We start from the raw sequence: 12,903 nt of genomic DNA, 5'->3' as shown, positions 1-12,903 counted from the left end.
TGCCCTTGCTCTGCCAGAGACGGGCCATGTACAATAGAATCACTCCCTTTTCTTGTTGCTGCTCTGTTAGAGAAGAGCAATGTTAAATGTAGCAGTGCTTTCTGCTCACCGGAATAACTTGGAATGCCCAACATTCCATAGAGTCAGTTCAAAATCTTACTAGCTCTCAGGGAGGGACATTGAAAGGAAAAAAAAAAAAATCAGTAAAGTGCCCTTGTTTTGCTTCTCATCTTAAGGGAAAAAAAAACACAAAGATGAAAAGAGTCGAAGTTGGTTTTTGGCCATATTAACGCAAGTCAAGTCTCGTACCCCTCCAGGGCCTTGTGAGCCTGATCTAGGTTGGTGAAGCAAGAGGGCTGTTATGTTTGTGTTGCAACGATGGACAGAATTCAGGGAAACAAAACGTGAACGGTGCCTCTATCCGACATGGGGACTTCAGATAGGGATCCTTCGGTGGGGACGATTCAGACAGTTCTTTTTCAAAGTCTTGTAGCTGCTTCATGAAGTTCAGATTTGGTGAGATCACACTGCGACGACTCTGTACGTATTCGAAGGCGCTGTCCAGCCCTAAACCATCATACTGCATTAAGTAAGCCAAACACACTGTCGCTGACCGACTGACGCCGGCGTGACAATGTACAAGGACACGACCGCCAACACTTTTTTCTTGATCTGAAAAGAATAAATGAAAGGAAGGTAAATATATTGCCAGTTCATATTTTTGGTCTACTAAATACGAAAAATGTAAATGGGAGAAGAAACATGTACACTCATACATCTACCGACACATACACATGTTGACCATGGGTTGGACAGTTTGGCAGAAGCCGGTCAGCTGGAGAGCTGCCCAGGCTCCAATTACCTGTTTTAGTATTGTTTCTATGGCTGGATGCCTTTCCCAATGTCAACCATCTTACAAAATGCACTGAGTGCTTCTTACATGACTCCAGCACAGGTATATGTGTGTGTGTGTGTGTGTATATATATATATATATGCAGACACATATCTAGCAACAGACTCACAAATACATTCATCTACAAATACATACAGATATCTATCCATACATTGATATCTATATATACACACACATATTTAGTGCCAGACACATACAGACATGGATTTACACACACACACACACACACACAGAGCAACATGCAGCCAGAGTGCAGTCGTTGTACATACCAATAAATGTGATGGCTTGTTGGAACCAGGATGACAAATCTGCATATTGAGAGTCTTCAACTGGAATGGTCAAATAACGGAAATCGTTGGGGAAGTAGTTGTTGCAGGAACTGGACACATTGATGACAGCAGTCATTCCAAGTTTCTTCAACAGATCGATGTTTCGAGCATGACAGTGGTCACCCAAAAACACATGGGAAAGAATTTCTACAGGATGAACCTGGAAGGAAGAAAACGAGAAAACAACTTAATACAGGCAACATGAAATATGAATAGAATTTCAGAAGACTTTGGTCACATTAATATTGGTCAAGTATTGATCATTTAACAACAGCCCCATTTGAGTCCAGTCTAGGTTAGTGTAGAGATAAGACCATTTTTCTCTTGTTTTCTGGTGCCATGTAAAAAGCACCCAGTACACAATGCTAAGTGCCAAAGACTTCAGTTGATGGGTGTTGGGGGGGACAGAAAGTGGGGGAGGCTGTTTTAAGGGACACGTGAATGCAAGATGAATGGATTGTACCTATGTGGCAGATGCTGAAGGCGCTGGAAGGTGCTCAAGAAGGAAAGGTAGACTTAGGCAGACATGAAAAGTTATGGTGAAGTCAAATGGCTATAGATCCTCAGAGAAAAAGAAAAGAGAGGAGAAGGCTGGTCAGCTTATGATCTAAGACATTCCAAACCATGACCATCCTAAGTCAATCATATAACACCACCTTATCCAATAAATATCATTCCTTGGGGTGATGAAAGAAATTTGGCTGCTATTTCTAGCTTATCAAGAAACTGTGTAACGACTGTCAGCAAGGAAGACTATGATGATGATAATGATGAGGATGATGATGATGAGGACGATGCTCATGGTGGTAGTGGCGGTGTGATCAATGATAAATAATGATGGTGTTGATGGCAGTGATGCCTAGTACCAAGTGCAGTATAATAGTACCTACCAAGTAGCTGGTGGATGGTTTGTCAAGGTAACTGTCCAGTAAAACTCGTTCCGCTATGCACAACCGGGGAAAGATGGTTTTGAATGTTGTATAACCTCCTGCAAAAGAAAAGAAAGAAAACTTAGTACAAATATCACATACACACACAAATACATGTATATATATATTACATTTGGTCCAATAGTAGAGCATCTGTCATGTATATAGATGTGAATTCAAGTCCAATAGGCACCCTTCGACCTTTCCCCCCCACAATCCCTATTAAAGAAATTTTCAAACCCAATATTTACACAGAAATATATATATATATATATATAGCTTTATGTGCTTTCAGATTCACCGTTCCCAAAAAGTATTTCGTGTTCCCCAAGTTTCTAAATTTATATGGAAACATACACAACCATGTATCTAAATTTATACACACACAAACATATATACACCTGTATATATTATCAAAATCTACCAGGTCTTGGAGTTTAAAGCTGGGGGTCTTGAGAATTTTAGGGTTTCTTTCTAATTATATTTCAAAGATGCACCCTATTCTGATAAGGTGACTGTTCTTAATCACAAACTGATTTCGGTAGAGCATAACCGAATCTGTACATACATATATGCACACATGTACATATGCACCACAACACAATTTGAATTAACATGCTATATGCACTCACTATGTGTGTGCATGCAGTAGTTGGTTGTATATCGATTGTTATGTTGCGATGTCTAACAATATAGCAGATTATACTCAACAAACACACATATACACACAAAAATATATATACACATACATATGTACACAAAAATATATACACACATGTACACAAATATATGGACATGTACACATATAGACACATACATATACAACATACATATGTATACAGAAATAGATCCATACACACACAAATATATAAATATATATGCACAAATATATAATATATATACACAAATATATACATATATACACACATGTATGAATATATACATATGTATATATATATATATATGTGTGCATCTGGATTAAGTGATGCATACACAATAGTCTGTATTCATGCTACCTTGCAAGGTGTGTCGATGTGCAAACTGCATTACAAAATGCGCCATGCATGTGTAAATTATACTGCACCACAAGATATGCACTTTATAAAAACCTGTGCATGCGTGTGCACAAAATAAGTGCATGTATACAGTGTGTGAGTGTGTGTATACTGCATTGCACAGTTTGTAAGAACGCAGAAGCTACAGAGAGCGCGAAAGTGCATATATATAGAAAGGAAGAGAGGGAGAGGGAGAGAGGTGCTGGGAAAATTCGCTACCCTCTTTCTTTCCCCTATCCAGACACACACACACACGCACGCGCGCAGGCATCGTCCATCTTGGCGCGCGCGCGTACATTGACATGGTAGAAATAAACTAATGACTGATGAGATGAGTGGAAGGGTTGGAAAGGTGTTCTGTTATTACCATATATGGTAGTGAAGCGAGACGCGGCTGTCACATGGGTACACCGCCATCTCCACCATTACTACTGCATCAAGTGCAACACCATTTCAGCAATTATAGCATCTGTATTACCACCACCCATACTACCACCACCACCACCACCCATACTACTACTACCACCACCACCCATACTACTACTACCACCACCACCACCCATACTACTACCATTACTACTACTACCATCACCACCCATACTACTACTATTACTACCACCACCCATACTACTACCACCACCACCTTTATCATGTTAGCCTTAAAATTACTATTGCCAGCACCATGACTAATATTGCTGGTACTACCACCACCACCTGCAGCAAAGGAGCCCTTTTTTGGTAAAAATAACAGCTAAATACCCCTCGTACCACCCAGTCTTAATAAGACAATGCAGTCTGATTATATATATATATATATATATATATATATATGATGTTTATGTATGCATATGTGTATATATATATATTTGCATATATGTATATATGTATATATACAGACACACACACACATATACATGTATATATAATCATAATCAGGATGGTCACAGTTGGAAGGTTTTTGATCATAGTTGCCAGTGGATCAAAGCTAAACAGCAGCCACTATAAACACCAGTAGCAACAAACGAGGGCAGTTTCAATGTATAATAAGCTAGACGTGCTAAATTTAACAGCTAACTCTTCCCCCCGATCATACCTTAGTCTCTTAAAAAAAACTGGGTGAATGCACTGCCAAGTGTGTTTGTGTGTGTGTCTGCCGCCAAAATGGTCATAGTTGAACATCTTTGATCAGAAATCCACTTGAAGGCAAGCCTAGGGCTAAATATATATATATATATATTTCGAAGTCCAGTATTTGGACATACATTTACAGACGGATACAGACACGTGCGTGCAATGCATTGAACAATATACGCACATACACACACGTGTACAGTACATAACTCATATACGATATACAACACACATGTAACTACATAACCACATACATACACACACACACACACACACACACACGCAGGCGCGGGCGCGAACGCACCTTACAGTGCAAGGAAACAGCTGCATAAACATACGCACAGACAGCTTACATAAACACACGAACAAGTACAACACACACACACACACGTCAGATCGTTAGAGGCAAAGCGTGACATTAGAAATGTGAGGAATGCAAGCTGTTTTTTGATGAATGGGGTTGGTGGTAGTAGCGGCGGCGGCGGTGATGGTGGTAGTGGTAGTAGTAGTAGTAGTAGTAGTAGTAGCAGCAGAGTCGTGATAGGAAATAATATGCAAAAGCCCTATAATCTCTCATACACCCAAACCAACACACCATCGCACACAGACAGACAGGCAAGCAGCAGCTAATAATAATAATAATAATAAAAACGAATATAGAATCAGCAGCCGGAATTGCTAAGCTTCCTATACTGCCTCCTCCAAAAACCACCACCACCACCGCCACCACTAAGTAGTATGACTAGAAAACTGGAGTTTCCCCAGTTAAAATCCATCTGTTGTATTTTCTTTCTCAATGAAAGTGCAAAAGCTTCGCTTGGCAGACAAGCGAGGAGAGGAGGAGGAGGAGGAGAAGATGAGAGAGGTAGGCAAAGGTAGTGATTAGAAGAAGGAAGTCGGTAGAAGATAGATTGATAGACTGCCAAGCAAAGAGCGGTGCTGGTAGTGGTGGAGAGGGGGGGGGGGGACAGACAGACAGACCGCCTCATACATCATCATTCCACATCACCATGATGGCGACGACGACGATGATGATGATCATTAATAAAATATATTTCATTGTGTACATTGTACGGTGCATTAGGTGTAATGCATTATTACATCCATCTGTCTGTCTGTATGCATGTATATACAGATATGTATATATGCACGTACATAAACATGTATATACAAATACATATTCGTACACATCTGCATACACACACACACACACACACACACACACAAACACACATATACGCATTCCGGTCAGTCCATCATGTTGAACCGTTAATTCCTTCACATTTCTTTCTCTCCATTTTTAAAATTTCCTCTCAACCTTTTTCGTCGAAGAGCGTAGGTTCGAAACGTCGAAGACTTCTCCATTCTTCCCAAGCGTTTAACTAATACACCTGCTTGGTGTTCCCTCACCTGTCTTCATCTTTTGTTTTCTGTAAATTTGCACTAAATATATGACTGGTTATGACTGGGTGTACGTCTTTGTTCAAATTTCTATAACCTGGCAGTTTGGCAAAAGCGACCGATAGAACATAGGTACCAAACTTTAAAAAAAAGTAAATACTGGGGGTCAATTTGCTCGACTAAACCCTTTAATGCGGTGCTCCAGCATGACTACAGTCCAATGACACAAGCAAATAGGATAAAAAAAAAGACTATGTTATGGAAAATGCAGAGGTTTGGTCATGTAAAAATGACACTATACTTCTGGTGGATGGTCACGCATGGAAAAACGTCTTCATAAAAGTATACGAAGTTGATAAAGCTGTTTGAGCAATATCAAAGAACAGGGAAGAGAGGGAGGGGGCACTAAGTTGGCGGATGACGGGGGTAAATGATGAGGGAAGATTGGGCCTCTCAGCTTCATTAGATGATAGCTTTGCAGGTTCTTCACAACCATCAATAACATTCCCAAATACCTAGTTGTAATTAAGTACTACATTGTGGTACAGTCCTTTAACTGCAACTAGGTACAGAATATGGTGCAGTCTATATAGCTGTATGTAGGCACCACAGCATGGTACAGTCCATAGAGTTATAAGTAGGTACCGTACAGAGGTACAGTCCACCACCAGTTTCCAAAGGATGGACCAGTACATGTAGCTATAAGTAGATTTCACAGAGAGGTACAGTCCACCTTAAGTACCATAGTGTAGTTTAGTTCCTATAACCATACGTGGAAATGGTATCTCCAGATAAGTGGGAGCAAGTTAACTTCTATGTTTAGTGCTGCAGGAAGAAACAATGAAGTTGCAGTTGTCCGGGTCCCTGTGATGTGAGAAAATACAGAGAGAGGAAGAGAGAAATAATTCTCCTGGATAGACAAAAGGAAGGTTGTTCTAAACAGAACAAAGTACTCTGTCCAGTTTCCTTCCTGAGTCAACCAATCCCACCAATGATTATTAACAATAAGATTAATTATTTTTATTATGACGACTCAAGGCAACACATAATGACCAACACTGGACAATCGTTGGAAATAAGTGAAGATTTTGTCCTAAAGCTGGAAAGATTCGAAGAGGGATGCATTTAGGACTGATTTACGATGGAGAGCAGAACACAGGCCAGTCTATTCCAGAAATAGAAAAAAAAAAAAAAAAAAACAGGAACTAAATCAGAGTCAAGTGTTTCTAGTCTTTATCACTCATTTTTGTCATCCTTGCCCACGTCCATTTAAAAAAAATGTGGATGGAAATGGACGATTTGTCAGCAAGTCTGACGATTTGACAGCAAGTCTTGCTTATGTAACTAGCAATCACGTTAGGTTAATGAAATATACGTTAGATGATCTAACTAAATGTAAACATGCTTTGTCATACATACAAACTCCAATCCACTTCAGTGCAAGTTTTAATCTATTAGCAAGAGTGGAATATTCAACAGGGCCCCACATTTTCAGGGACCCCACACTAAATATTTTGTTTTTACGTTTGGTTTAAAAAATTAACCGGAATCTATATAGAGAAAGGGTCCACCTTTAAAAATTCATACAGCAATTGTCTTTCAGGTTTAACTTTGTAAATGTCTCTCAAATGCGTCACCTGTCCAAATAAATATTCAGCTTTTTAAGCTATTATTATTTTATTTACTTCAATCATTAGACTTTGGCCAGGCTGGGGCATCGCCTTGAAGGGTTTTAATTGCAAAAATCGACACCAGAGTTTATTTTTAAAGCCTGATACTTATTCTATCAATCTCATTTTGCCGAGCCGCTAGATTAAGGGGTCGAACATCAACACCAGTTGTCAAGCAGTTGGAGGGGACAAAAACTCTCACACACACATTGCACGATGGGCTTCTTTCAGTTTCCGTCTTCCAGATCCACTCACAAGGTATCTTGGTCGTCAAATAGAGGACACTTACCGAAGGTGTTGCGCAGTGGGATTGAACCGGGAACCATGTGGTTGGGAAACGAACCTCTTATAAAAAAAACCTACTGTTTGTTAGATAAACCACCCTTCCTGCCCATTGCTAGATTATCTATATTCATTAATCTGTCAGATCTGCAGCTGGATCTATAAAAAGATATTTTTATAATTCAGGTTCTTAATTTAACCTCCATTTATAATATATATACAATAGAACCGCCTCTGGCTTTAATTTGATCTTGAATGTAAGTCATGCGTGTGTGTGTGTGCCTGTTTGCATGCATGCGTTTATGTGTACGTGTATACGAAGTACATACATAAAATACACGGGCATAAATTAAACATTCATACAGACACAAAGGCACTAAGAAATAGAGTAATTATTAAGTGGAGATTGCGCCCTCTACTGGATAACCTGGATAATAAAATACTATTACAGACAACGCATACACACACGCACGCACGCACATATGTGGTCATTCATAATTTTATCGCTTCTTTATGAATGGTGCTCGGCAATATGGGAGGGGGGATTGAGAGACGAAGATACAAAGCTTATAAATAAACAATAAATGCACTACAAACAATAAAATACAAAGAAATGACTAGATATAGTTTTTATTGTGTGTATCTATCTATATATATATATATATATATATATATATATATAAAACAGGCCCTGTAGTGGTGGTGGTGATGGAAAAGGCTATTCCGTACGCACACACACACACATGAATGAGAGAGAAAGAGAGGTAGTAAGCCAGACAGCCAACTTCATACACATTCAGATGCAAGTAGCCAACCTAACTAAAACGTTACGGAGGGACAATACATACACAAGCAGTAGCCATATCAACACGATACATATAGGTATTCAAACTACAAACGCATTCACATATCAAGTAGTCACATAACAGTTAAAGGAGCACGCACGCACACACACACAGACAATAATAGCCACATCAACTAAAACCATTACATAATTCGAGAAAGCCTTTCGTGTGGGTTGGTACAGATTACGTTACTTCCGCTGGAATTGATACATTAGATTACAACTTCCGCTACGACAGCTTTTCTTTTTCTTTTTCCATGTGGAGAGACTGCAATATGTTTGTGTGTGTGCGCGCGCACACACACACATATATATATATAAATGCGTGTACACACATTATATATATATGTAAATAGAAATATGTATATAGTAAATGATATAGTGTCTATAATATTTAATCCATCATAATCATTAGTCCGACAAAATATATTTTGTTTCGCTTATGGTTTGGCTCTTCGGGAATGTATATTTTGTCGGACTCAAGATTGTAGATATTTTAAACTTGTCACCTGGAGTATATCCTTTAAGTCTGTTTAGGTGTTGAAACACTTTCTTATATCGAACTGAAGATGAAAACCAAATATGCCTTAATATGAAAAAGGTGACAGTTACTTCATGAACGTTTGTGTGGTTGGTGAGCTGGCATATCGAAATGCCAAAGCATCTTTTATGACATGCATTCATTCAAGTTTGGGTGCGTGGATTGTCACAGAAAAACACCCATGTGATCAGTCACAATATCTAGTGAATCACCAACTTGTTTTCTTATCGAATGTATACCGTACACCAAGTATTGAATGCTATTTTCTTTAGTTTGAAAACAAACACGTGTGTGTGTGTGTGAGAATACAGACAGGTAGGCAGTGTTTAATGCATATTTTGGTGTTTTAGTAAACGTCAAATATTGCACTAGTTGGAAAGCAAGTGTAAATTTGTAGACCTATGTAACTTTTGTAGACTAGAACTTCTGTCTTTACCAAATTTACTTCGATGCTCCTCGTTTCCAAGCCGTTTAGAGTATCTTCAACCTATCTCGACTAGAATTCCCGTCAAGGAGAACTAGGTCGCTGACATACAGGAGTTCTCACAGACAACCATTTCAAACTACTGTTATCTGAGAAATTGTGATTAACAAAAGTGGTCAAAAAAAGCGAGCCATGGTGCACACCCGAATGCATCACTAGATTTCTTGCTGTACTCTCAGCCAAATCCAACTCCGCTAACTAACTTATACCTCAGAACACTGCTTAAACGGCGCTCATAATCTATTCACCTTTACTAAGTTCAGTTGAAGACCACCCGACTATACAGTGTAGTACACATCACCCCGTCAAAAACCTCTAAATTAACAGTTATTAATTCTGAGCTAAGAGTTTCTCGCGTAGTAAAAAGACTCATTGGGAAGAGGCCGTGAACAGTAACGCTGAATTGCATCTCATCTAAACTAATTATATTCCTTCAATCTTTTAATATCCTGATTACTCTGTCTAATGTAAAGCGTATTTTATTATGCGTGTGTGTGAAGCTACAAGATAATGCGTAATCGTGCACCATCTTGTAGCTTTAAGATTTCCATGATGCGAATATTTATGTTTTAGAACGACATTATAGGGTAGACGTGAAAGGCAAGTTAGAACAATAAACAGGTAGGATATTTGAGCGGGATATCGCTAGTTTAAACGCATGAAGGATTAAATAATTATAATTATTTCCTAATATTTAAATGTTTTCGTTCAATAGTTGGGTACATTGGGTATCTCTGTACGCGTTCCATGCCAGAGCATATTGGGGGGCAATCCTTCGGTATTGCTACGCAAGGTCATTCACCCACAAAACCTTCTGTCAGGACACAGATAAAAGAGGCTAGGCTGAAAGAGAGTGAATGACGTACGTCTCTTCGTACAGACATTCAATAGACCAATATCGAAGGATCGCCACATATTGTAACAGCACTTTGCTGACGCTATTCTACCCACACTATATAAGTCATTGTATACGACACTTCAACGTGTCTTTTCAACGACTGTAAGGGACAAACGACTAATCCGAAAACCTATTTCTCACCAACAATCTCTGAGAGTCAAACTGGTTTCTTTCCCAGCATTCATACCCGTGAGGGTAATTTTCACTATTCAATCAGTCGGGTTCAACAACCGCTCCGTTTGTTGAAGGTACTCCGGGTAGCTAGTCAACCCAAACTCCACCGAGCTCCCTCCCTGTATGTGTGTGTGTGTCCCCCGTTCTTGGCATCTATATATACGTGTATACATTCTTATAAATACGAATGAGCATGTTTTCACATACACATATATAGCGAGTTTGATGTCGCATACATTTGATAAGGAGGGCGTAAGAGAAGGTAGGTGTAGATTGGTATATCTACATAACCCGTTTATAGCTAGATGAAAAAAATGGCACTAATACAGTATATATATATATATATATACACACACACAATTTCACATGCCTAACGCCTTACATAACCACACCTGTGGAGTGAAATGGAAGCAAAGATGGCGTTTTTGTGACAAATCAACGAAAACCTTATATCAAGTGTGAGTGCGAGTGTAGTTATGCGTGTGTGGGTGCACGCGCGTTAATATGCAGTTCAGTGATGATTGAGATTTGGATATTTGGATTCATTAAGTCAGATATTTACAGACAACTAGTCATTGCATTAGACGGTGCAGTGCGCGCGCGCATATACGTGCGTGTGTGTGTGTGTGTGTGTTAGCGCGCGCACAGACATATGCGCGAGTAAAATGGGTTTTTTTCCTTTCCATTTTCTTTTTAGATACTACAAACTGGATTATACTAATGTAGCACTTCTATGAGCAAACGCATTTTATCATACACAGCGGTTCGGCTAAAATGATCGATAGAATAAGGCTTTAAAAAAAATAAGTCCCGTTGTCAATTTGTTCGAATAGACCCTTCGAGGCGGTGCCCCAGCATGGCCGCAGTCTAGTGACAAACAAGTAATAAAATATGTATATATATATATATATTCCTGTTTCAGTGATGGGACTACGATCATGCTGGAGCACCGCCTTGAAGAATTTGGTCCAAAAAGTCTACCCCAGTTCTTATTTTTAATGCCTGACACCTATTCTGTCGGTCTCTTTTACCGAACCGCTATATTCCTCCATCCTTGTATTTCATGTCATTATCAGCGCTCTATTATAGAATATTAACTACGCCAGCGTTTGGGACAATTCCAGAACAAGAGAACAGGTTAGAATTTCTAGAAAGGTGTACACCTGTTTGTGCACCTTCGTCTGTTGTATATAAAACACAGGTACACAGAGCTGTTCTCACCCATCTGTCTCTTCACCAATTGTGTTTCCAACCAGTTTTTTTTTCTATCACCTGTTCCCCACCCCACATTATTCCAACTGACATTATTAAACAATATGCCATTGATTCCCATCTGTGAAGGGAGCAAGGTTAATTGTTCCATCGATTGTATGTATCTTAATGTGTGCACATAAATATATATATTATATATACACTCATTCAAAACCGATTCCATTTAAGCCAGCCCACCTCAAACATCGTCGCTGCTTTTCTAATTAATCTCAATTCATTTGAGTTATGAATGAAAGTCAAGACATCTTTATCCCCACAAATCTTCCAGATTTGATGTGAAGGGGTAGGAAGAAGAAGTAGCTTTAATCTACTAGAGTAATCTGCGCAGTGATTGATTGCGGAGATCGATAAAACAAGCAAACCCTAAAATAATTACTGGTATCGATTTACGCCACTGTAGACAACCTATCGCTGAAATTTAAAACCTGGTTTCTGCAAGCAAATAGATTAAAGCTTCTGTATTGAAGATACGTAAAAATGAAGCTTTTTGTAGAAGAACTTAACGCACTGCCAGGACCAAGAATCGAACCCATGACCGAACGATCGTCAACCTAACACTCTAACCACTAGGCCACGCGCTTTCAACATTTTTCCATTGAAATGATAAAAGACTAGTTCGACCTTTATACACCTGTGTCACATGAAAACTCACACACACACACAATACGTTCACACAAAACCTATTTAGACATATTTCACAGAGTATTTGAAAATGAACAAAACATTCCGCGCCCACCCATCACCAAAGTGTTTGAATTTGGATTTAGTCACATAAATAATGTAAGTTGATAAAAACACACACCACACCACCAAACTAATTGTGTTAATGAATTCCACTCCCTAGATCTCTTCTCCCTCCACAACCAGTGAAGGCCACGACGAAGCACCTACGTTATGGGGTCGAGGAGACCACTTGTAATATCTGAAGCAAAACTCTGGTGGAGTTTTGGAATAGCTACCTTTTCGAAGTCCTCACACC

At 39.2% G+C, this 12,903-nt stretch overlaps 1 protein-coding gene across 1 annotated transcript in view; it reads right to left on the bottom strand.

The window, feature by feature from the left end:
• Window positions 1-6: 6 nt before the first annotated feature.
• The window catches only part of LOC106878419 (dual specificity protein phosphatase 4), a 21,132-nt gene continuing 8,235 nt past the window's right edge, over window positions 7-12,903 (bottom strand). The window contains exons 2-4 of the mRNA XM_014927626.2: window positions 2,134-2,231; window positions 1,184-1,403; window positions 7-672 (exon numbers count right to left, since the gene is read on the bottom strand). Of these exons, the coding sequence (XP_014783112.1) occupies window positions 335-672; window positions 1,184-1,403; window positions 2,134-2,231 (656 nt within the window). The 3' untranslated portion in view covers window positions 7-334. The remainder of the gene's footprint in view (window positions 673-1,183; window positions 1,404-2,133; window positions 2,232-12,903) is intronic.

This window comes from Octopus bimaculoides, chromosome 18 (genome assembly GCF_001194135.2).
Source record: "Octopus bimaculoides isolate UCB-OBI-ISO-001 chromosome 18, ASM119413v2, whole genome shotgun sequence".
NCBI lineage: Eukaryota > Metazoa > Mollusca > Cephalopoda > Octopoda > Octopodidae > Octopus > Octopus bimaculoides.
Note: the sequence above shows the minus strand (reverse complement) of the source record. Positions and strands in the feature narration are given on the sequence as shown.